General features: G+C 42.2%; 1 protein-coding gene across 3 annotated transcripts in view; it reads right to left on the bottom strand.

Moving 5' to 3' along the window:
- The window catches only part of JAKMIP2 (janus kinase and microtubule interacting protein 2), a 139,288-nt gene that overhangs the window by 62,392 nt on the left and 50,525 nt on the right, over positions 1–26,371 (bottom strand). For all 3 annotated transcript variants that reach the window (XM_045827596.1, XM_045827606.1, XM_045827613.1), the window contains exon 2: positions 3,921–4,197. In XM_045827596.1, the coding sequence (XP_045683552.1) occupies positions 3,921–4,049 (129 nt within the window). In that variant the 5' untranslated portion in view covers positions 4,050–4,197. The remainder of the gene's footprint in view (positions 1–3,920; positions 4,198–26,371) is intronic.

The raw sequence follows: 26,371 nt of genomic DNA, 5'->3' as shown, positions 1-26,371 counted from the left end.
CTGTGTCTAATATTTTTGCTTCATTTCCCTGTGGTGGAAATGCACACATCTATGGGGGAAGGACATGGGGATGCTCCAAGAGGTTTCTCCATTTCAAATTTGCCTAATAGTGGAAAACACAGTTCTAATATTCTCTTGTTCTCTGCCTTAGGTTTTTGGGTTTTTCCAGACCTCCACATTTTTAAGGCTTTGGGCTTTGCAAGACATGGAAGCAACCTAAGTGTCCATTGAAGGATGAATGAAGAAAAGGTGGTAAATGCATACAATGGAATATTATTTAGTCAGAAAAAGGAAGGAAATTCTGCAATCTGTGACAACATGGATGAACCTTAAAGGCATTATGCTAAGTGAAATAAGACAGACAGAGGAAGACAAATATTGTAGAATCTCTTTATATGGGGAATCTGGAAAACCAAAGTCATAGAAACAGGGGTCAGATTTGTGGTTGCCGAGGGTAGGAAGTAGGAGGTAAGGGACATGGATCCCTTACATGAATCCCTACATGAATAGGAAGGCACAAACTTCCAGTTATGACAAATACTTTCTGGAGATGTAGTGAACAGCATATGACTGTAGTTAGTAATACTGTACTGTGCATTTGAAAGTTGCAAAGACAGATCTTAAAAGTTCTCATCACAAGGAAAAAATTAACCATGTGAGGTGATGAATGTTAACTCATTGTGGTGACCATTTTGCAATATATGCACATACCAAATCATTCTGTTATACAACTTAAATTTGTATGATGTTACATGTCAATTACATTTCAATGAAACTGGGGGGAAATATGTCAAATAAAAAAGAGCATAGGCTTTGGTGAAGAAGGGAGGAGAGTTGAGAAACCAGCTCTGCCCCTTACTAGCATGTGACTCTGGGTGAATTGCTTTACCTCCCTGAGCCTCAGTTTCCTCATCTATTAAATGGGGATAACAACAGTGTCCACCTCAGAGGGTAGTAGTGAAGAGGAAATGCAATAATGAATTAAAATACTTAACATACTGGCCACAAACTAACTGCTCAAAAACAAACACACACACCCCCCTTATGAAGTAGACACCACTATTCTCCCATTTGGTGGACGAGGAAAGGAAAATATTTCATGACCTGCTCAGGGTCACTCAGGTGCTAAGTGGAAGCGCTGGCATTATGCCAGGAGAAAATGCGTTCACTACAGCATGACAGACAGTAAACAGTCAGTGAAGTGTAGCTACTTCTCTCATCAGCCCAAAGCATTTATGACTCCGCTCTCCACACAACGTGCTCGGGAAATGTCACTGGGATGATCTGTCTTCCTGAAAAAATAAGTAATGCCCCATCGCCCCGAAGGTTTCCACTCTCTAACTAGTCTATTCCCCAGGAGCCAAACTGCCATTTTATCACCGTCTTGGAACCAAACCGAGAGTGCGCATCCACATCTGGGCATTGTTCATATTCTCTCTCGTAACGCCTGAGCCTTGGAGACACAATTCTATTTATTTTAATAAAACTGCTTTATGACTTGCTTGCCCTCCAAATTCCCTTTGTTCTTCGGGGAAGGCTGCTGACAGGCCGTGAGCCTCTGCTTGAGCCCCTGCGCAGGGACTGTAATTAACTGCCAAGGAGAGGGAGACAGGGAAGCAGCCTGGAGGGGGAGGATAGGGCAGTGCTTTTATTCAGGACGCTGCCTTCCAGTCTCCTGTCAGAGGAAGGGGACAGCACACGGACCTTCCCGACTTAGACTCCGCTGCCAGGTCCTGGATAAACAGACAGCCGAGTCCAGGCTCAGCTTAGGCCTTTCAAAAGACTTGAATGTGTAGAACATTGGCAGTGGAGGGACCCTCAGGGCCCCTGCCTCTCTGAAATCTCCTGAGTTGGTTCTCTGTAAATCAGAAGCAGTTTATGGTTACCTGTCTCCGGGCCAACAGGCTTCCGCCTACAAATGCAGTGAATGCAGTTTGTCATCCAGTCATTACTACAATTAAAGGCGGCTGCTCCCTTGAAGTTACATCGCCCCAGGGAAACTTAAAGCCAATGAAACGTACACAGACTGTCGAACTGGGGAGGAATCCTAGAGTGGAGCGTTTGTCAAGACAAAGGCGCAGAGCCCCCTGTGCGGGGACTGTCTGGACGGTTGGTTGGAACTGTAAATCTTGGTCTTCACCCCACCTATTCCGTCAGAATCCTTCGAACATCCAGGGGTCTCAATTTTTAATAAGTGCCCCCAGGTCATTCTAAGGCACAGTGATGTTGGAGAGATGTGGACATGGAGAAACAGATTCAGTCATCTGAATTACAGATCGAGATGCAGCGATACTTAAATCTGTCCCCAAGAAGAGGCAAAAAAATCCTTGGTCTTCTGACTCACAAACACATTTTTTTAAAAAAACATCATGTTCCTTTTAACTTCATAGAAACTAAAAAATTTCCTTCACAAATTTTATACTGGAGTCTGTTTATCCAAGGTTAAAGTTTTGCTGAGACTGGAGACAAAAGACTTTGGGTGGCCTAATATTTATTATATTTGGGGGAAGATAACTAATTAAAATTTAATAGTAATGTCAAAGAAGAAGAGGTAGATAAAATAAGAGAAGGGTATTTGTTGGTTCATGACCCATAGTTTGATCAAAAACATTTTCTACTACACAAAGAATTTTCTAGATACAACTTAGTGTTGGCATGGCTGCACCCAGTGTGCAGGGAACAGACCTGCATTACTGCATGTTGGACATTTCCAAATGTTTTCCTATCCATGACCCTGCTTGAGAGCCACACGGCTCTGGTGGGATAAGGGTTACCAAATCCATTCATGAAATTCAGAAAAGTAAAGAGACTCTCTTAAGCCTAGTTAGTAACCAACTCAGTGAAGAGCATATTAGAAAGAATATTACTATTACTACCATTTTTTTGAGAATTTACTATGTGCCAGGCAGCTCTCAGAGCACTTGACATGAATTTTCTCCTTTCATCCACATAACTACTTTATGTACTTGTCTAACTTAAACCTCATCACAGCTCTATGAGATAGTACAGTGTTACTGAAGAAGAAACTAAGGTACAAGGAATAAATCATCTTTCAGTCATGCTTTGACTCAATCAAAAACATATGTTGAGCTATTCAGTTCTGGATATTTCTCTGGGCTTTAGGAATACAGAGGAAAAGTAAGTCTCTGTTTCACAGAGGTTGTACCTGACTGGGGAGAGAGAAGCACTAAGCATGTAAATAAATAAATATGTAATCTTCTACGAAGCGAACCAAGAACACCAGCTTGCAGGGAGTAACTGGGCATGTTCTGTGTTAGGGACTGTGGTCGGATGAGTGACTGCAGCTGTCACCTGCAGAAGGTAAGGGCAGAGCAAGAAGCTGACTGGGGAGGAACAGGAAGAGCAAAGGCCCTCGCTGTGGCTGGCATCTCTCTTGGTTCTTCCAAGAGGCTGGAGCAGAGTGATGGGTGCAGTGGGCCGAGGTGGGAGCTGAGTTAAAGGGAGAGCTGCAGGGAATGTCCTGTGGTGGTAGGAAAACCCCTGTGCTTCTGAGAGGCAGAGGAAGTCACTGAAGGGTTTTGAGTGACAGGATGTGATACACTTTAGAAACATTGCTCGAAATGCCACTTCGGGAATAACCTCTAGAAGGCGAGGGAGGGGACTTGCCCAAGTCCACAACTATTACAAGTGTCCAGGGGAGGTGGTGCTGGTGGGGGCCATTGTCTCAATTATGAATATCTGGTTTCCTGAACCAGGCTTTCTGCAGAGGCAGAGATTGGCTTTGTGACCCTGTCATTGTCACTTTCCGCGTGTACCTGGGCTCAAATCCCTCCTGCTGCACAGGAGAACATCTCCATGCATACAGAAAGGCAGAGGCAGAAAGGAGCCATGGAGGGGGCTGGTAGGCAGAGCAGGGCCAAAGCTACCCTCCAGGCTGCAGCCACAGGGGCCCCACTCACCTTGGACTTCTCCTGATGCAGCTCTATCTGGATGTCGGTGAGCTTGGTCCTGAGGTCTTCGTTGGCAGCTTGAAGGGCGACAATGAGCGCCTCGGGCTTCTCGCCCTTATTTCGCCCTTTCTTGGACATTGTTCCTTTCTAAATGGAGTCTGTTGCTCTTTGATTCCTCTCACATGGGTGCTGCCATGTTACTGTTTCTTATCCTGGAGTGCGATGTTTCAGCATCTACTGTGTGGTGTTCCTTGGCAAGGTCTCCTCAGCTGCTGCCCTGGACACCCTGAGAAGAGACAGTGGTTACTGCAGTGGCCGAGACCTGGGCTAGTGCTGGACAGTCACCCGTAGTCTGGGCGGCCTGCAAGAGACCCCTCCGAGGGCTCCTGTCTCCACCATCTCCCGTCCACGCTGCCCATGAATTTTCAGCGACCTTTCCAAAGGGCCTGTCAGATCACGTCGGTGTCCTGCTTCCTATCCTCCAAAGACCTGCGGGTTTGTTGTTCATAACTCAGAGAGCTCTTCCAGCTGCAGCTGCCCATGGTCCTTGCCTCATCGCCTCCACTTCACTCACACGTACTCTAACCATAAGGAATGCCTTTTACCTTGCTGGTTCTTCCTCTCTTCCCATAAGGGCTTCTCCTGCTCTATTCATTTTCCCCGTCCTCTGCCCGGCTTCCTCACATGGTCGTCCCTTCCACCCCCACCTCACACCCAGCCGCACACACAGTGTCCTCTGACTCACTTCTAGAACTCCTTCAGGTCTCAGCTGCCACATCCTTTCCACCTGGAAACACCCCCTGGTTCCTGCGTGCCCTTATTGTTTAACTGGGGTCCCCCTGAAACTGTGAACTCGGTGAGAGCAGGGATGTGTTGTTTTTATTTACAACTTGCTTCTCAGAACCCACCACAGGCCTGGCACAGACCAGGTACTTCATTAGTCTTTGTATCAGGAAGTCACCTATGCAATGACCTCATGGTCACCCCAGAAAGAGCCCCAACTTCAAGAAAATCTGATACATAAAGACCGAGAATTATGTAATGAATAAGCTGTGAGAAGTGAGGATTAGTTATACTGGGTTAATTATACTTATTCATTCAGTCAGTATCATTAGGTTTCCTTCCATATACTGTGCTCGGTACAATATGTTGAAATTAAAAATGTTAGTTTCAAGGAAAAACAAAACCTCTATCTCTTCTATCCATATCATCATCTTCATCATCATCATCTATTTGATAACTGCCTTTAAAAAGTAAACCAGTTGTTTCAGAAGTATAAACAAGACTTCTCCTTCTGATGGGGGAAGGAAGGCTCCCTGAAGAGAGCTGCACTGACCTTGACCTTGAGGAGTGAGTAGGATGTTAACAGGAGAAACAGGTCAAACATCCTGGCCGAAAGAAATGGCGGGTGCTATGCTACAACAAATAGAAGCACAGCAATAACTATTTAGTGGTAAGAATGGGGGCTGATTAATTACAACTCAGGATATGGTTTACGGGCACTAATGTTGGAAAGGCTGCCTGGAAATGACAAATTGTGGGAAACCTGGAATGCCCATCTTAGAATTTTGGAATTTTTTTTTCAGTAAGCAATGGGGACTCTGCTGAAGTTCCTGGCAGCACTCTGGCAGGGTCACTCTGGTGGCAGAGTCGGGAGAGTGTGGAGGTGGGGAGCCCACCTCCTGAACTAGCTAAGGTGGAGGATAAAGAATGAAGGCTGAATCGGGACAGTAGCAAGAAGAGAGAAAAAAAGGAGGATGTGTCTTGATTTACAAATTCTTAAATGCTTCATAGGAACAGGGAAGTTAGAAAAATTTCAGCACTAATCTGTCAGTCAATGGAAAAAACATGGTAACATGCCAGAGGAAGTCTGCCATGCAGCCTTTCAGAAAACTGAGTACTGTATTATGCATGGACGTGCTTCAGTCCAGGACCAAGAGGAAATCCTCCTGATCACACATATGTTCTGGCAGCTGTTTCTCCCTCAAGACCCCTGATATTCAGCGTTGAGGACCATGCTGGGATCCTGGGATTTCTGCTACCCACCCCGTGAGCTCTGGGGCTATGCGGACTATGCCTTTTTTGTCTGTGTCCCTAGGGAAAGGGGGTAGGGGAAGGTTAGGGGATTGGGAGAATAAGTCTGTCTCTTACAGTCATGAAACTGCGCACCACTATTCCACCCTCAATTAGATGCTGGAGTTGTCCTTCATGCTTGTTTCGCAAGTGATGCCAGTTCATTAAAGTGTATGCCTGGGAGACTTCTAAGGGGCACCATTCTTTGATTTTAGAATTAAAATGAATTCAACAAGTATTATTGAAAACTTCTCCTGGCTGGCGTAGCTCAGTGGATTGAGTGCGGGCTGGGAACCAAAGTGTCCCAGGTTCGACTCCCAGCCAGGGTACATTCCTGGGTTGCAGGCCATAACCCCCAGCAACCGCACATTGATGTTTCTCTTTCTCTCTCTCTCTCTCTCTCTCTCTCTCTCTCTCTCTCTTCTCTCTCTAAAAATAAATAAATAAAATCTTTAAAAAAAAACTTCTTTAACACAAATCATACAGTACTTGTCTTTCTCTTGCTGGCTTATTTCACTTAGCATAATGTTCTCCGGGTCCATCCATGCTGTCACAAAGGTAAGATTTCCTTCTCTTTTACAGCTGAGTAGTATTCCATTGTGTAAATGTAACCACAGCTTTTTTGTTCACTTATCTACTGATGAATACTTCGACTGCTTCCAAATCTTGGCTACTGTAAGTAATATTGCAATGAACATAGAGACAGACTCATAAAGAGCAGGTTGGCAGCTGCTGGAGGGGGGAGATTAAGGGGCTGGGTGGGAGAGGTGGAGGAAATGAACAAGAAAAAGAGAGAAAAATCTCATGGACACAGACAACAGTGTGGTGACTGCCAGAAGGAGGGGAGGTGAAGGGAGGTGGAGGAAGGCAAAGGGGGGATAATGTTGATGAACAGAGACTTGACTTGGGACCGTGAACACACAGTACGGTGTACAGATGGAGTGTTGTAGAACTGTGTACGCCATGTTTTGAGATGTCGTAATCCCTTGGTACCCTTTGGACTCCCAAGCTTCATTTCACTCCTGCGCACTGTTATCTTGCACTCTGCTCTTTTATCTGGATTCAGGAGGCTTTCCCAAGGATGAGTTTAGCCAAATAAATCTCTTAACACTATTCTTATTTGCCTTTTCCTTTCTTCCTGGATTCAAACTATTCTGCAGCTATTGTAGAACAAGAGTCCAAACAATTATGTACCCAAGGTCAGACAGAGCAAGAAAAGTGAGTCAGAGCTCTTGCCTGAAGTAGGTGTTTGCCCTCTGTGGACACTGGTGTTGAGAGCAAACTGGCCTGGGAATACCCAAGTCATTTGGGGGAGTCGTCTCCAGGTAATTATATTTACAAGTGACACCAAGATTTCCTATTTTAGGTTTAAGTGAAATACGTATAACTTATTCTGCTGTTTCCTTGGTGACTGATTTCAAAGACCTAGAATTTTAAAAAAAATACTATTATAAAGGCACCTTTGAATGTCAAAAACGTGAGCACAAATTTCTATATATAGGACATGCATAATGTGCACCTGCTACTTAAAAAAGACAGAACAATTAATCTGTATTAAGAATATTATTTAAGTAAAAGTGCATAAAGTTTGAATAAAATAACTTCTGGATACGCTATATAGCTCTATTATAAAGGACTGCATTTAATTTTCCACATGCTACTAAAAAGAAACTGGCTATCAATATTTTCCCTGTTATAATATACAATACTGCAATACAGTAACTTACAGAGCAATATAGATTATTCCTTTTTTTAACATATAGAATTCTGTTTTGAGTTTTGTCCCAGAGGCCAATGTCTAACTATACTTTTTTTTTTTCAGTTGATGGGATTTTTGAAGCCAGGCTATGTGGCTGACTAACAGAAGGTAGTCAATGTGGACCATACACTATAGGAAAATCATTTCATAAACTGGATTGATTGTCTCTGGAGCCATAATCACATGCAAGGTTTTATGTTATACTTGAAGATGATACCACATGCATCCACCAACCAAAGCTGCATCTACTGTGTGCCAAAGGAGAGAGGAAACACACACACACACACGAAAAAGAGGAAGAGTAGCATGAGGGCAAGGACTGTCTCTCTGGTTCCTTGTTGACTTCAGTGTCTCATACAGTGCCAGGCACAAAATAAATTCTGAATAAATACGTCTAAATAAACAAATGACTTCATCAAAAAAGAAGACCTTATATTTAAGGCTAAGACAATGAAGGATCAACAGGAGGGATCAAGGAAAGTCAGGTAGGTAGGACAACTGGAAGGTTAAGTGCAAGGAATACACTGTAAATCACTATCCTAGTGTGGTAGGAAACCAATGGGTGTACAGCTAGAAAAAGAAGGTAAGGGTAAATTATGCACATCTTAACTGCCTCCATATTGTATTTACATTCTGTTTCATAAGTACTGGGGATCTGCTAAACATTTTTAAGAGAAGAGGCATCATCCAATTTTTTAAAAGAAAGATTAACCTTGAAGTTAGGTGCAGGGCAGAATGAAACAGAAAGAAACGAGAGGCTGGAGGTCCAGAGAGGAATCCATTGTCACTGTTCAGATAGAAATAGATAAAGTTTGGATTCGGATGGAGAGTAGAAGGGCTGTTTTCTCACCTAAGCTAAAGGAACTCTTATGCATCTCACCATCATCTTCTTCATCATCCAACATCACGTTATCGAGTACTTAATATGGGCTGAGCACGGTATAGTGCAGCATTCTCCATCCTCCCATCCCAGATTTAAAGCAAGACGAGGAAACATGCGGTTAGTAGTCCCTATTTATACACACGAGAACTGAGTTGATAGATCAGTTCCTGTACTGGAAGTCACAGAGCTAGGTAAATGGCAGAGTCAAATGCATTTTAGTCTGAAGATTCGTACGCATTTAAACCAGTAGCTCTTCTTTCCAGCTGGTCTGTGATGTGTGAAGAGTCACACACGGTGCTGATTGCTAGGAAGTCATGAAAGAGAAGAGGGGAGGTGGAAGAGGACACCAACCCTTGTGCATGGGACACTGGAAGAACTGTGGGTACCATCAACAAAATCACTTAGATGAAAGGGGTCATGTGTGTGCTTAGAAATAACGAGATAATATTTTCAGGGTGGTTAATATAAGCCAGGAACTATGCTAAACAACATATGCTTATTTTCTCATGTAATCCACAACATCTTAAATATTACCGATAAAAAGTAAGCCCCCCAAAGAAATTTGGATTGTGCAAAATTACGTAAGTGGTACACAGCAAAGTCAGGACATGACATGGACAGTCTCACTCCAGAGCCCATGACCCCAGGGACTCTGCTGTACTGGAAACATCCCAGTTTGCTTTTAGAGGAATTGCATTTGAAGGACAGCAGTGCCATCTTTTTATTATTGATCGATTGGTCTGTTTTAAAAAACTTATGCCACCCCTTATTTGTAAATGATTTCCAAGAACTTTATACAAATAAATGTCATCAGCATAGTATATTTATTAAGTACATTGTAAGATCTAAGACAGTTAAAATGAAGTAGATAGCACATATGTATACATATATAAAGAGAGGTGTTCAAATAGCAATAGTAGATGAGAGATCTTGATTTAACTTATTAAGGCTTTTCTTCCCCCTCTCCAAAGTTTCTAAAATAATTGTTACATAAGTTCTATATTCCAAATGCAATAATGTTTCTGGGGGACAATGAAGAACTCAGTGAGGGGAGTGGAGCAAAGGGAAAGTAAGGGCAGGTGACCCCGGAAGCCAGGAGTAAGGCTGAAACACTCAGTCACGCTTCTGACATCATATCATGAAAATTCAACTCAGTGAAAACACAGAGATTTTGCTCTCAAATCTGAAGTGTTTGGACTCTAAAATGCCTATCCTCTCTGATGAAGAGAGAACCAGCCACCAGGCACAGCAAGCCGCAGCAAACAGCACACTCTGCAAAACCTGCCAGCTGAAACTAACGAGACCAGAGCAGGCTCCTTTGGACTGGATGCTGGGCCCTTTCTCATGAAGGAACTACATGGCCAATGAGATTGAACCTTGAATAGTCATCTTTTGGAAATCACTGGGGGCACTGATTTTTGTTTGTTTGTTTGTTTTGTTTTAAAATCAAGCCGACCCTTCTCAGGGAAGCCTTCACTGCCTGCCAGCCTCTGTGACATCTTACAGACTAGAGAGTACAGATCGCTCAGGGAAGTGAACTGCATTACCTATGAAATTAACTTCCCCCTTCAGTTTCTCTACCTTTTTTTGCTTCATGAAGGCAGAGATTTCGCTGGGCCTGTTCACCACTTTATGTCCAGTGTGTAGAATAGTGGCTGACAGAGGCTACTCAAAAAGAAAAATGTTCACTGAAGCAGGCGAATGGAGCCCAAATGAGTTTTCACTTGGCAAGAATAAAGAATGCTCTAAACCCACAAAATATTAATTAATGTCATTCTCCCAAAATACAGACTATTATAGGAAGAGGTATAATCACCATTGACTTACTCATAATGTTATTCTACCCCCATATTAAACTCCGTATCAGTAGCATCTCAGTATTCAGAAATGTAAGCAATGTGCTTTCAAGTATTAGCAATTTACATGTGCAAAGCATACTTTTTCCTGGCATTTTCTTTGACTTACTACTTCCTGGGACAGAAACAAGGAATTACAATTTCTCACTTAAGGTTTTGAACTATTTCTATAGATAGTTTTGTTAGGAAAAGCAGTCTCAAAGACTCAATTTTTATTTTTTTATCCACATGGACCATAAAGGAAGATTCTGAGACCCAGTATTTCCTCTTTGCATCGTAAGCAATCTTTGATATTCCAAAGCTCTGGGGTCCTGGCCTGTCATATTCTAGACCATAATAGCGTTTGTATAGATAATTATACTTCAACTACTCACCCACCTCATACTGTGACAGATGAATACTACCACGACTGCTAATCATCCTCATTATCCTCATTGACCATTTACTCCTGTTGGCCACTCTGCTAAACTCCTTACAAGCATTTTCTTTTTAATGCTCTGAGATGCATGTTAAAAGTCATCTGGCCCAGCCCCGAATGTATGATTTATGCATCCTCTCTACAACTCTCCCCACTGGGAGACACTGACATGTAAATAATGAACTGCAGGCCTGAGGGTGTAATGAGCTGAAAACAGGAAGCACACCAGGCAGTTCTGGGGCGCAGAGGAGAGCCACTTCCCCAGGGAGGCTGGGGACAGCTTCTAATGGAAGGGACCGCTGAGCTGAGTCCTGAAAGATAAGAAAGGATTTGTCACGTGGTTGTGGAAATAAGGGAGAACTGAACAGTTATTATATAAGAAGATTGCGTAAAAAGTATGGATGAAATGGAGTTGTCGGGAGAAAGAATTTGGAAAAGGCTCATGTTTATATCTGCTATTAAGCTCATCTGTATTCTTACACTTCAGATAAAACATTAGATTTGGGGGTGGAGGGTTCCATATTCTGAACTATATGGTGGAAGGAAATGCTTAATAATAATTCTATTGAAATCTTTCTATATGTCAAGCACAGTAGCTACCACTGCACATGTATTATCTCACTATAACAAATTCTTGGCATAGATATCACTTCCACATTATACAAGAAAAGGATATTAAACACTTTAAATTTGCCCAACATTATACAGCTGGTATGTCTATAAGCCATTCATTGATGCAACTGTTTCCCGAGAGCTTATGATGTGTCTGTCAAAATTTAAATTGGGTCAGCCTGATTCACAAACATTTGTGGTAACCATGACACAGCGCTGGTCTTTCCTTTAGTATCAGAAAAGCAATATATTTTTTCTTCTTTTTTGTATCTTTCTTTATCTTTAAAACTCTCAGATGACTCCAAAACAAGCCCTGTCCTGTAGAAATCAGAGTGCAGGTTTACTAAACCATCTCCTGTCCAGACAGTGACACAGCTTTAGGGTGAGACTGTGTGGCACCACGGAAGCCACGTGCTGGGCCCCGATAGCATTCATCACTTTCACTGAAAAATCCCGTTTTCCAGGGCACTTATGATCTAACAGCTAGCATTTTTCCTGCGTGCAATAAGGTAAGTCGAGGGAGTACTTCATGCTTGTAAAATAGCAGGCACAAATAGCTATTAAGTCTTAAATGATCACAGGAGATAGATGATTAAATGAGACGAAATTTGAAGCCTAAATTTAGGGCTGTGGTTGAAACGCTTCTTCCAGCGTTGACCTGGTTGCTTCGTGCGGGGCCTGACAACATGCAACCAGTAGTAGTAAACAGTCATCGTACTATTTCCCCTGATTTCTTTGAGAGGGGGTCATGGGATTTAGGGAACACAGATGATTGTTGGCCTTGGGCCCAGTGCTGGTTAGCAATGGAGTGAGGATTTCATCCAAGCTGCCCAGCTGTAGAGCCCACTGTCCTCACTCTGTCCCTGCAGTGCCCCCCTCATGGGGCGAAGGGGAAAAGTACAAGGAGTAATGCGAATAAGGGGTTTAGGAGGGTGTGTGTCAAAGAAGTGTTCTCTTTTAAAATCAGTTTCTTTGACAAACATGCATTGAACACATAACAGCTGCCAAGCACTGTTCTTGGCACTGAAAAAATAAAACAAAACATACGAGCATCTCTGTCTCATGGTGCAAATCTATCAGTTGAAAGAGACACGTGAGACACGATAAGCTTGATAAACAAACAAATTAATTAAGCACTATGCTGGACTATCACAAAGTGCTCTGGGAAAATCATAATAAAGCACAGCGGTGACAGGAAGTGTCCAGGTGGGGTTGCCATCTGAGATAAGGAAAAGCCTGTCCTAGTTGGTGTTATTCAAACAAAGGCTGGAAGGGAGTGAGCCATGCAGATGCCCCGCAGGTGCCCAGGGAAAGCGTTCCAGGGGTGCAGGGCTAGTTCACAAGCTCTGAGCAGACACCCGAGGTCCAGGAACTGCAGGGACCCAGCGGGGCTGGCGGGAGCGAGCAGCTAGGACAGCAGCCAAGTTGAGGGCAGGCATTAGGGAAAGGGCAGGCTGTGCTGACCATGTTGTGCTTTTTAGGCTTTTACTGAGAGTCAAGTCCCACTGGAGAGTTTGGCAGGAGGTGCCCTGATCTGACTGAGGTTTTAGCATTCATATGCAATGGTGACAGCAGAAGAATGTGTGTAAGAGTGGAAGTAAGGACACTGGCAGGGAGGCCACTGCAGAACTCCAGCTTAGGGACGGTGATGGCTTAGGCCAGGGTAGGAACTTGTAGGTGGTAAGAGGAACCAGATGTAAGTTGCTATTAATCTCTTTAAGTTGGTGTTTGGCCAAAATCACAACCAGTCAATTGTTGAGCTGAGATGTGCTATACTGTGTGCCTCTGATATATATTAAGCTCCCACCCAGAGAAAGACATTATGTCAGAAAGAGAGTGAGTATTCCTGCCCCTCTGAGAGCTTAACTCTAGTGAGAGGACAGCACGTCATCACGGTATGCGGAGGCAGATTGTGGTCATACACACTCATCCAGTGAATATGTTGAAGGTGCAGTTTTAGGTTCTAGAGATAGAGTTCTGGATACACAAGACAAAAACTCTTGTTCTCATGGAGCTGCTATTCGAGTACAGTGAGACAAAAAATTAGCAAGGTAAATATATAAACTAGATAGAATTTGAAGTAATAATGAGCAACTTTACAAAGATCAAACCCATCCCTGTACAACACATAACAGTGAAAAATTAGGAACAATGTAACATCCACATGAAAGGAACTGGCTTAATAAAGTGGTGTGTCCGGCCTACAAATTAATATGTAATAATTAAAAATACATAAGTAGATCTGATGAACCAATGAGACTAACTGCACTTCAAGACATCTGTCAAAACAGCAAGATAATGAATGAAGTGCAAAGTATGTCACACACACGCAATTCTATGTGTACACATGTATACATTAAGCCATAATATATTTTGGAAAGATATATTGGGTGACAGGTTCCACCTCATCTGGGATCAGAAAGCTTTCCTAGCTGCTGCATATCATTTGCCCAAACCCTCCAGGGGAACGGAGCCCCTCTCTTCTCAGTGGGGTGGCCTGCAGGCCATTCTCCACAGCAGTGTGGCTGTGTCACCCTCTGCATTACAAGCCTCACCTGGAGGACAGCCTGACAGTTACATACTTTATCTATCTCTGGAAAAGGTGAAACCCTTAGAGGGGACAGGATTGGTCCTGGGTCAAAAGAAGAGGTCTTCAGTTTCTCTCCTGTCTCCCAGGGCCTTCAAAGGGGTCTGAGGGTGACCTGAGCCCCACTCTGGACTCCTTTCTCCTCTTCCCTTGGCACCATCTTCTTGTCAGGGTCTCAGTCCCTTCAGCCTTCCCAAGATCCGTAAACATGATAAACCACTCCTGCCAATGTGGTGGCAGATAAGGTTTGTTTTTACACACCTGCCCATCCCCCGATATGTCGCTTTTATTTTAAAAAGGGGGTTAGGAGCCTTAAGCATGGCATGAGATTGTGTATGAGAAACTTGTTACCCATAAACCACTGCACGTAAATTCAGTTAGTAACATGATTAACACACACTCTCCCACATTCCCCACTGTACACAGATTAAATGTTATTGTTATTATTAACCTTCCCACCTCCTCTTTGGTACACAGATTGGGAAATGCTATTAATAAACCCCCATCTCCCTGCCCTGCTCCTTCTGCCACGGGAGAGGCATTAGCACGGACTGTGCTAGGCTTAGAAGGCCAAGGATTATTAATCTTCTCCATTCCTCATACCGCCTAACATTCTTACTCCTTATTTTATAAGTCCACAAAGCGCTGGAACATGCTTTATCTCACTTAATATTCACCACGAGACTGAAGCTACCGCCCCCACTTTACAGATGAGGAAACGGGCTCAGAAGCGAGAAGTCCCTCATCCACGTGGTTAGAAAGTCAGGTTGCAATAACCTAAGTGGTCTTCTTTCAGACTCTGTGCTCACATTCCACAACCCACACCTTAGCCCTGAAGGAGGCTTTAGCACAGAGACTTTCTCTCCCACAGCCTGACCCAGAACAGGGAGGTGATTTCCCTCTGTGGACTCAAGGACACATGGCGGTGCTGGTTGATGAGCGATGGATGTGCAGGAGGGGCTCCTGAACTGGAAGGAAGACCACTAGGTTGGTGATTTTCCACACCTTGTATGAGGGGAGTCTCTGTGGCAGCCCATGTGCCACACCTGTAAGTGCATGATCCTGAGCCTCTGCGGTTATACGTTTCCGTGATATTTTTTTGATCAATACTTATCCCCCTCGTTAAAATGAAAGCCCTGTGAAAACAGAGATGATGCTAGACTTTGTTCATCAAGGTGAAGAGCATAAAAACAGTACAGAATGTAATTAATGATAGAGCGAATAAATGAATGGATCGATGAATGGCAAGTAGAGAGTACAAAACTAGTGATTTTGGCCTTGGGGGCAGGGTTATGGAAAATGGGTCCATTTGAAAGAAAAGCTTCCTCCCTCCCTCCCTTCATTTTTCCCTCCCTCCCTCCCTCCCCCCTCTTTCTCCCTGTCTCTCCCTCTCCCTCAATCTGTCTCAGTCTTTCATTCTCTCGTTTTTTTTCAAGTTAGATTCAGAGCATTTGTCTTTCTAAGTCTGTGGGGAACGATAAGACTGAAAAACAGTTCATAACATCAGGGAATACTGTCAGCACTGGCACTGATGATAAATACTGTGAAAAAGGAAAACAAATAATTTCTTTCTATATGTTAGAGAAATTGGATGCTGTTCAACAGTCTGTCTTCTTAACAAACAGCACAATAATAGTTATTTGTACCATTAATTTTATATATAATCTAAAATTGTAGACAATTTTTATTTGCTAAAACCAGTAAAAGTCATACAGTTTGTCTGTCTTCAGAGTGAGCTATGGCCCTAGGCCCTATGTTGATAAACATAATCACGTACTTTTACATTTTAAAAATTACAGAAAAGTAATGTTGCCTAATGGCTAAGAGCAAGACCCTAGACTCAGAGACCAGCTCTAACCACTTACTGTGTGACCTTGGACATATTACTTAACTCCTCTCTGCCCAGCTTTTAATTTCTATCTCGTAGGGTTGTTGTCCGGGCTGAATAAGCAAATATATGGAAATACATGCCAGAGTAATTGGCACGTAGTAAAACTCGATACTATTCTAGCATTATAATTATTATTAGACATCTGATATTTGATGAGACCATGGTGAGTAGTGATTGAGATAATCTCATCTGCCTATGTCATAATTACAAATTACAAACCGGTTTTCTTCTTCACCTTTCAGAATTAGAACACAACGAGCAACACAGGCAGGTGAGTGACGCACGGGGTTACAGATGGCAACAGATCTTGCAAACACTTCTTTGTAACAAAAAATGCTAAAAGCTTAATTAAGCTTTTTATTTTTGGCAAGGGAGTAGGGAGCATTAAAAATGTAAAAAAAATGGAATTAAAATGCCCTATTTCCATTCTTTTCAAAGGCATCGATTTATTTTTATCATATAATTTTTTTCAAGTTCAAGTTTTTGTACTTTAATTTCAGTCCTGTCAAGTCAAAATTTCAAAAGATTGTTAAAAACTCAGGTTAGCAGAATGTTTTAAATGATTTAAAAACTCAAAACTACAATGAATTTTGTGGTGGAACTTCTGACCAGACAAATCAGATTTTCGAAGAAAATCAAATCTATTAAGCATATCTATGGTGTGTGCTCCTTCTCAAAGTAGTAATTTCTCCAAACAACATATTCAGTAACTTCTTTGTTCAAGAATTTTATAGCCAATTAATATACTTAAACTCTCGAACAGAACAGCCAGGCTGGAGCTGAGGTGTTCGTGGTGTCCAGTAGGATCACTGTCATTGAACCTCAGATTTACTGTTCAGTTGTCTGCTGCGGTCACGGGCCGCTACCTCCACTGGAAATACAGAGGATTCAAAAGTTCCTATTTTGGCTAGAGAAGATAAAGTTTACTTTCCAGGGGGATGCCAGTTATTTTGTGTGGTGCTGCCTATCTTTGTGGCTAATTTGGGGATCACAGTTGTATTAGGGGACATCCAGACCACCATCGGTCATCACCCTAGGCCAGAACTTCCTGAGGTGGCGAAGCTGTGCAGAAAAACGAGCCACCCCAATGAGATTCCTGCAGATCCTCTAACCGTCTAGCGAAATTAATGGACCATGCTGGTCAAAGCCAGTCTGTCATCCCCCCTCCTCGTCTGTGGCTGGCAAGCCCCCCTGCAGCTCTTACACTCTGATGGGGCCCCTCAGGCCTCCCTGTGTGTGCCTTTGTGTTACTTCTCCTTGTGAGAGTCTTTCTCAAACTTCTTTCATTTCTCAGTACTGTTCAGATTCATTCTCTTTTGTTGCTGAGAGCCAGAGTTCATCTTTGAAAACCAGCATAGTAAAGATGAGAACTACTGTCAAATGAAGAAAATAAAACACGGAGAACTAAACAGTTCTGACAGGCAGAGAAATTAAACTTTATTACTCTTGTCCTTTTGACCAAAGTAATGCATACTCATATGTGGCTCAGAGCTTACCAGATCGTGACAAATTTCGTGTTTGTTTAAGGGTCTTCATAGGAGGCTGAGGAACTTGAAGGCACAGGATAACAGAATCACATGCAAGCAAGCCAATTTGCTCTGTGTGTGACCATTTTTAGATGCAGAACTAGAAAAAACTTCTCCCCTCAGCCTCAAATTTAAACTGTGAATACGTATTTATGATCAAGGTAGACTCAACCAAGCTGCGGACGTAAGTGCCAGCACTCAGCATTCCTGTGGAGTGATATTCATCCTCCATGTGGCAGTTTACAGAGAGCGACCAATCCGACCGAATTAAGTGCTCCTCATACCAGCTTAAACAAAAAAAAGCCTCTATATTGGCTGAGAGGATAGAAACACAAAGCAAAATGGCACCAACTGCACTCCACGAGGGAGAACACACTGAAGGAGGCAGACCTCCTTTCCTTCAGCTGGAAGGAGATGAACGTCAGGGTGGCTTCTCTCAGGCTGCTGCAGGGCTACAGTTCCCACGTTTCTTCTCCAGGGAGAGCCAGACGACAGGATTTCTTCTTGCAGCATCATCCAGCAGGAACAGTGTGGATTCAGCTACTACAGCCCTAGCCTGGGTCCTTGAACCAGACCTTAGGTTCCTCTCTGACTTCTGACCAGGAAAGCAAGGCTGACTTGTGTCTTTTCTTTCCCTAATGTTACAGAAGTGGAATTGGAATTGCAGCTTTCTCTCTCTCTCTCTCTCTCTCTCTGTCTCTCTGTCTCTCTCTCTCTGTGTGTGTGAGACAGAGAGAGAGAGAGAGAGAGAGAGAGAGAGAGAGAGAGAGAGAGAGAGAAACTAGCTAGAGCTAGACCAGGGACTTTACCCCTCATTAATTGCATACTGATTGATAGGAGCTGAGGACTAACATTGGCAAACTTCCTTGACTTAGACTGAGACTTAAGTTATATAACTGAAGACATTTTTATGGCAAGGTTATGCTGAATAATACATACCTCAATTATATAATACATTTAAACCCGCAACAGAGCTCATATCTAAAATTTGAAGATGATTATTGATATTTGCTCCCATTTAAAAGGTGAGAGCCAGCCCTGGCTGGTGTGGCTCAGTGGATTGAGCGCTAGCCTGTGAACCAAAAGGTCGCTTGTTGGATTCCCAAGGCAGAGCACAGGCCTGGGTTGTGGGCCAGGTTCCCAGCAGGGGGCTCTCGAGAGGCAACCACACATCAATATTTCTCTCCCTTTCTTTCTCCCTCCCTAAAAATAAATAAATAAAGTATTTTTTAAAAAAGAGACCCAAATCAAACAATGTTCTAGAAAGAACTTCCCAATGTACAGGTTGCTACCTGTCTTAACTTTCCTCATCTCAATAAGGTCAGATAATCACAAAAACAATGTTCAGGTATGTCCTTTTGGAGGCCGGCCAAAGTTAGTCGGCACATACCAAATGCCAGCTACGCTTAAGATCCTCTCCTATATGGTATGAGGTTTCCTGAGACTGACGTGCTTGTCACGTGCAAAAGAACAACTGCTGTCAAATACACTCGGGGAAGTTTGAAACAAATGGAATCTGTTTGCAGCAAAATAGGAGTTTCACAGGAAAGAACCTCTGAGATAAAGAGGTGACCCAGGGAAAGGCTTTGCCTCCCCCCAGGTCCCAGGCCAGTGAGAGGCAGGTGTAGTGCTGCAGCCCAGGTGTCCCATACTTTCTCTTCTCAAGAGGAGATGCCGCTGTACTTCCTCTCCTCTCCCTGCCTCCTCATACTGGGGCTTGGGGGCTGAGGAGGACACCCGAGGTGGAGCAAGGTAAGAGGAGAGACAATTGGGAGGAATGATTCATTCTCACAAAGGTCTGAATTAGCCACTAATAGTCAATCAGCTTCTCCACGGAAAACCAACTGGAATCTCCCCCGTAGCCAATCAGCATGATTATTTGCTCAAGAGTAAAGTCTGGCGGAGGTTCTGCTGTCTTGACTTCTACATATCTTTGGCTACCAACAATCATTTGTATTCAATATTACTGAGTATTCTTCATTTGGTTATAGAAAGTTTAAAATAGAAAAGGTTTTTCTGTTAAAAGCTCTAAATTTATTTTTCAATTACAGGTGACATTCATTATTATACGTTTCATGTGTACAACTCAGCGCCCAGACATTATGTATCTCATGAAGTGATCACCCTGATAAATTACGTACCCAACTGACTCCATCCATAGTTATTACAATATAATTGACTACATTCCCTATGCTGTACACTTTACATCCCCATAACTATTTTATAATTGGCAATTTGTATTTCTTTTAAAGATTTTATTTATTAATTTTTAGAGAGAGGGGAAGGGAGGGATAAAGAAGGAGAGAAACATTGGTCTGCAACCCAGGTAAGGCACCCTGACTGGGAATTGAACCCTCGACCTTTCAGTTTGCAGGCCAGGGCTCAATCCACTGAGCCACACCAGCCAGGGTGGCAATTTGTATTTCTTTAAAAAAATTTTCTATCCTCACTTGAGGATATGCTTATATTTTTGAGAGAGTGGAGAGGGGAAGGGAGGGAGGAGAGGAACATCGATGCAAGACAGAAATATCAATTGGTTGCCTGTTGTACGTGACCAAACCAGCAACCCAGGCATGTGCCCTGACCAAGCACTGAACCCGCATCCCTTTGGTTTATAGGACGACGCTCCAACCCACTGAGGGCCACCAGCCTGGGTGCAGTTTGTCCTTCTTAATCCCTCTCACCCTTTTCATCCGTGCCCCCCAAACCCTCTCCTATCTGTCAAGCACCAGTTTGTTCTTTGTATCTATGAGTTTCTCTTTTGTTTGTTCATTTATTTTGGTTTTAGATTTATATAAGTAAAAATTTTAACAGACTTTACACATAAGTGAAAACATACGGTATTTGTCTTTTTCTGACCTATTTCACTTGATGCTGCTGATGATTCTGACTTTGAAGAACGCTCTGTGGAGTTAGGAAGCTGCTCTGAAGAGCAGCATTGAGTGTGTCTGTTTGTGACAGCAGCCAGAGGCCCACCGGAGGTGTGTTTGTTCACTTTTCTGAAGGACACCACACTTATTGGATGGAGCCAGAGAGAAAAAATAGCACTAACAAAACAGCAGAGTGTGAATAACAAGGTGCAGGCAAAACGTCTGCACGCAAACCAGCCAGGATATTTTTATCTCGTCATCTGCTATGCCTGGGATGCGTGAAATCTCTTTGGAATCTGCTCACTTGTGCTGCAAGAGAAAATATTCTTTATTCTTAAGGATAACTGCCCCCTGATTTCTTGATTCCTTGGATGCCTTTTGTGTCAGTCAAGCCCATTGGGAATGTATGGAAAAACTTGTCTTGCTCAATCAGGACTGAACCAAAAAGTTCTAACACTCACTTATCTTTTCAGCATCTTAAGCAGTTGATTGTTGAAGCCAGAAAACATTCCAAAGAATTCCAATATGTTCTTAGGTAGAGAACTTCTTTGAGGTGCTGTGTGGCCCTTGGTAAAGCCCTCCCACTTTGGGCTTCAGCTCCCAGGTCTGCAGAATGGGGGAGCTGGAGTAAGCAAAATCTCAGGTCGATTCCAGGGCTGAAACGCTCTGCCCCTCTATCCTCCGGATAACATGGTTGGGAGGCTGGTCATTCAGTTTGACACAAAGCACTGAAGGAGAGCAGAAGGTCAACCTTATGCATCATTAAGGACCTGCAACTCAAAAGTACAATTCTATTTTTTTACATGGTGGAAAAAGCATGTTTTACAAACATTGCTTTGGTGTGGATGTGAGGAAACACTCCTGTATTATTGCAGCGGGGAATGTACACCAACACAACCTTTCTGCAGAGCAATCGGGCACAGTCTTGAACAACTGAAGAAGCACACACCCTTTGATCCAGACATTCTGCCTCTGGGAGTTTATGCTACAGGTAGCCTTGCCCATGTGCCAGATGAGTTTTGTAGAAAGCTAATCATTACACATTGCTTGTAGTTGGAAAACAACTTGAATACCAGTATCTTTGGAAAACAACTTGAATACCAGTATCTTTAACAGGACAGCTCTACAGTGGAATATCATGCAGTTATGACAAAGGAATAATTAGATATGACGGAAAGATCTTAACATATATTGAGAAAAGACTCTTGCAGAAATCAATGACCTTAACTTACTGATTACAGGGATGCTCAAAAGGGTGCTGGCTTTTTTCATCTTCCCCAAGACCTGCGCAGCAGGATTGGCTGTAAGGCCAGTAATCACATTCTAACGAAAAAGGGACCAGCAACTCTTCAGTCAACCCTGGCAAAGACAGGACACAGGGACTCTGGCCACGGCATCCCATTCACGTGGTCTCTCCTACAGCTCATGCTGCTTCTTCCATCATCCCCTTCCTCAAAAAGCCTGTGTGTTATCATCTTGTGTTATAAATACTCAGAACTCTTTTTCTTAACTCTCTTTTATGGCCACCTGACATAATAGGCACCTCTTTCAAAAAAAAAAGAAAAGAATAACAATTACAATATTGAGTACCTACAATGACTATGCAGTATGACTAGAATTTATGTGGATTTTGCCATTTTCCCTAAAAACTGTGGTCTACCTAAATATTGTCTCCACTTGTCAGATGAGGAAACTCGAGCTCTGGGAAACCTAACAACTGATTCTAAGAATGACAGTCAGTAAGAGGCTGTTTGTTCTTATCCTGTCAAAGCTTACGTGTGTGTCCTAGTGTGTTGCACGTACAAGCCTTTTTATACAGGCATTGTGACTTCGTACATAACGATTAATCCTAGGTGCCAGGCACTGTTGGAAGCCATGCAAGAGAGTCCTTGGAAGGACAGAAACGGACTTGTGCTCTCAGTGACTCCTGGTGCCTGCCCGCGGTAGAGGTGCAACCAGCATTGATAACCGTAGTGTTTCCCAAATTTCAGGCATTTTCTTACCACCCTCACAATTTTCTCTGTACTCATATGCCACCTTTAATTATTTAATTCATTTTACTTTAAACCTACTAACTTTTCCCCTTAAAGTCCATCTCATTTAGCCTCAATCTACACACATATGTGCAGGACCAAAGTTTTGGTATGCTAGTGATATTTTTCTAGTACATGCTACCATAAACATATGATGACTAGGAAATAACCCACTGATGCCCCATCTCATATCCCACTTTGGGAAATCCTGGATTAATGCCAGATGGTGGCAGAGTAACAGTACCCCCTCCAGTACCCTGTAAGATTCTCTCCTGAGAAAAATTTTCAGAAAATAAGTAAATGATTGTGGATATGTATATAAGTTTAAATCTCCCTTCTTTCTGACTTACACTCTTAAGAAACATTGCTCAGAAATCATCCTGGCTTAAGACTTTTTTCTAACTTTTCCTAGACCAATTCATGCAGCCTACATCAAAACAGCCCAGGTCCTGTCCTGCAGAAGCACTCAGTTCAGATCAGGACTCCTTCCCAGCCTCCTGTGCAGTTCGGTTTTGCTAAGAAGCCTCTTACTATTTCTGACCTGATTTCAAACACTGACTCATCACAACTTCGGTATCAGAAGCTCCTGCTACATATCACATCAGCCGTCAGAGTCAGGCATTTGGAGGGAGAATGCACGGTGGAAAAAGTACGCCTGTCTGTTTTGGAGTGGGGTATGTCACCTGGGAGCGTGTGCTGACGCTAGTGAATGTCTGGTCTATCCCACAAACTGAGCGAGTCACATATTAATGGCTTACTCTGAAGTGAGTGTAAAGTCAGTGGGAAGTGAAAATATTATTTCAGCCTCCCCTCTTTTGTTTTCCTGTTTGTATTTTTTTAAAGGTCCCATTGCATTCAGCTTTCCGTTGGACTACAGATTATTTAAAGGCAATGATATTCTACTACCGTTTGCATCCCTCCGTGTCTAACAGAGTGACTCGCATATGACAGAGGCTTAACAAAGTCTGAAGGAATAATAAATGAATAGACAAGTCAGGAGACATGGGCTCCATTCTGAGCTCTTTTACTGATTGCCTTCTTAAATTTGGGCCAGTCAGATAATTTCCTTGGAACCTAGTTTACTCATCCTGACAACAACAGGGTTGGTTTAATTATTCTCTAAGGCATCTTGGAGATTTTTGGTTTCACATATTAAAAATTTCCCCACAATTAATATGAATGCTTTCTACCATTATGGTGACACACAATTGTATCATTTGTTTCATCAAATATATTAGCTATCAAAAGAGAAAAGTCAAATAAAATACCTGAAATCAAAAGAAGGTATGCATTGTGTCTACAGTAGAATGTCAAAAAGTAAAAACACAGCATATGGTCCTTTGCAACTGGCTTGTTTCACTTAAAGGTAAGCGATCCCAGAATCGAGACTGGGCTTTGCCACTTACTGGCTGGATGACCTTCAGAAACAAGTCAATTAACTTCTGAGCCTCCAGGCCCTGGTCTATAAAATAAAGATTATAATACCTTCTTTCTCTCTGTCTCTAGTTGTTGTGAAGTCCATTCAGATAATATATGTGAAAGCAGTTTATATAGTGCTGTACAAATGAAGGCTGTAGTTTTATCCCTCAGTACCCATGTTTTAATGGTATTCAACTATATATTATTGTGGCACAATGAATTTGAAATGCTCCAAGGCTCGCTAAAAAGAAACATAAAAATAAAATGATAGATGTGATAGGAAACAGCTTTGAAAACTTAATTACATTATGCAGATGTAAAGTCATATTTTATATCTTGATGCAGATTTCTGAATCAGTTATAGGAACACATTCCAAGTAGTAAAATGTCTAGGTAACAAATGAATGTTTCTGAACAGAGAGAAAAAAAGTCTTTATGCTATTAATTTAAACCACAATTTCTAGGCTCTTACATCTTAGAATTCTTCACTAAGGTTGAACAGATAACATGTTAAATGGCCACATTCTGTAACAGTAGAGACATCAATGGATCTACCTTAAAAATAACTTTCCTTGTTTTTATTTTATTTAGACTTTGAGAACATGGCCTTACTGGCAAAGAGAATATGGCCATTACAGCCAAGAAATAGAGGCTTAATCTTACTCGTGCTTAATACGAGGGGAAACATCCACCAAATGTGGAGCCTGTGGGGTCCCCTGTGGTCATAATGGGGTGACTGCCAGTCCACAGGAGTGATGATAAAGTGGTACATGCTATTCATGTACTCACTTATTAGTTCACTCAACAAGTATTTATTTTGCATTGTGTACTATGCTTGGAAGTGGAGACTCAGTAGTGAGTGAAAACAACAGATTTCTTTCCTTCCCAGACTTTTCAATCGGAAGAGACAAAAAAATGTTACAGAACAAGGAGGCAGGGTGGCCTACTGGTGAGAATTCAGACAGCTTAAAGAGACAGATGCCTATGGGATTTGGGGGCAAATTTTATTAAGTCTTGGTTTCCTCGGGGATAAAAATGGAATAGTACTATCACTGATCTCCTGAGTCTTTTACAAGATTAAATGAAACAATGGCCATGAATCATAGTGTGTGATACATAGTAAATTCTTATCAGATGCTGGACTTTAATGTGTTGATAAAGATTTCTTTACTAGCTATGGAAATCTACACTAGTCAAATAGACTTTACGTCACGTTAGAATATTCTAAGAGAAACCCTGCGTTATTCATAATTAAGATCTCATAATTTAGTTGCTCTTTGAGAAATAAAGTGTGAAAATAATCATATTTTGTGGATAGTCCCTTCTCAAATCACATGAAATTTGTTGAAAGAATAGGCACAAGGACCACATTTTGGACCACATTTAACAATACTTTCATAGGGCTTCATTCTCATCTCTCAGTGCGGCTTTCTCTCATTATAAAATCGCCTTGCCAATATCAGTTAGTGGAGATGGGGAGGGGACGTTTTAAAACCAGGAATTGGATGTTTCACTTGGTTGCTCCCTCATCCATCTTTATTTAGACACCATAACCACACGGCACCTAGCACCCCACCCCTTCCACTCTGATGGAGATAATGGCTATGTCTATGAATGTTTAAAAGCAAAAATGGAAGGGCATCCATTTCAGCTTCAGATGCAGACACCCTGCATTCTTCTTCTCAGTAAAACCCTGAGCAGTAACTCTTTTAAGAATGCTAAGGATTGAAATAATACTCTTTGTTATGCTGAGTTCATACATCTAAGTAATTCTAGTTAGGCTTCCCTTAAGGAATATAGCTAACAATTTAGAAATGTGTGTATGAGAGGAGGCAGTCAGAGTAAAGCGAATTGTCAAAACTGGGATTCTCCAAAAATGAACTACATCCTGAATATTAGTATGTTGCAGACATTAATTTGTTACACTTTACATTTAAGATGTTTCTAGCCAGGAATGATATAATGACACTGGCTCAGATCTGTTTGTACTTTAAATAATGTAGAATTAGAATATTTTTATTACACTAATACAAAATTGCTTAACATTTCTTCCATTTTTTTGGCAGTTTACAAACTAGGAAGTCTGTGCAAGTGTGAGACTTCATTAACTTCAAAGTTCCATTTTTACAACATGACATTTTTAACAAACAGCAAAAATATTACGAAAAATTATATGCACTTTTTTTGAACATTACCTAAGTACCGGATACTATCCTTTGGGTTTTATATGCATCAATTCACTTAAAATAGTCTTTTTTAAAAGCAGGTAATCCCTTTTATATTTCTGACCAAGTTAATAATAGGAAAAATATTGTAGTAAAAAGTACACTGGGAATTCTACTTAGTTAATGGCAGACTGGATCATTCTGGCAGACTAAAACAAACTGGCAATTTAAAAACCTGGGGAAAACCTCAAACTTTAAAAAGTATCAAAGAGCAAACAAGAGTGCAAGGAATCAAAGGGCCAATACCTGGGGAGAAAAACCCAGGGTCGGAAATGGAGACCACTCAGGGGCTTTCGGAGTCCTGACAA

The sequence above is a fragment of the Phyllostomus hastatus genome, unplaced genomic scaffold (assembly GCF_019186645.2).
Source record: "Phyllostomus hastatus isolate PE091 unplaced genomic scaffold, TTU_PhHast_1.1 phas_contig_150, whole genome shotgun sequence".
Lineage (NCBI taxonomy): Eukaryota > Metazoa > Chordata > Mammalia > Chiroptera > Phyllostomidae > Phyllostomus > Phyllostomus hastatus.
This window is presented reverse-complemented; position numbering and strand designations above follow the sequence as displayed.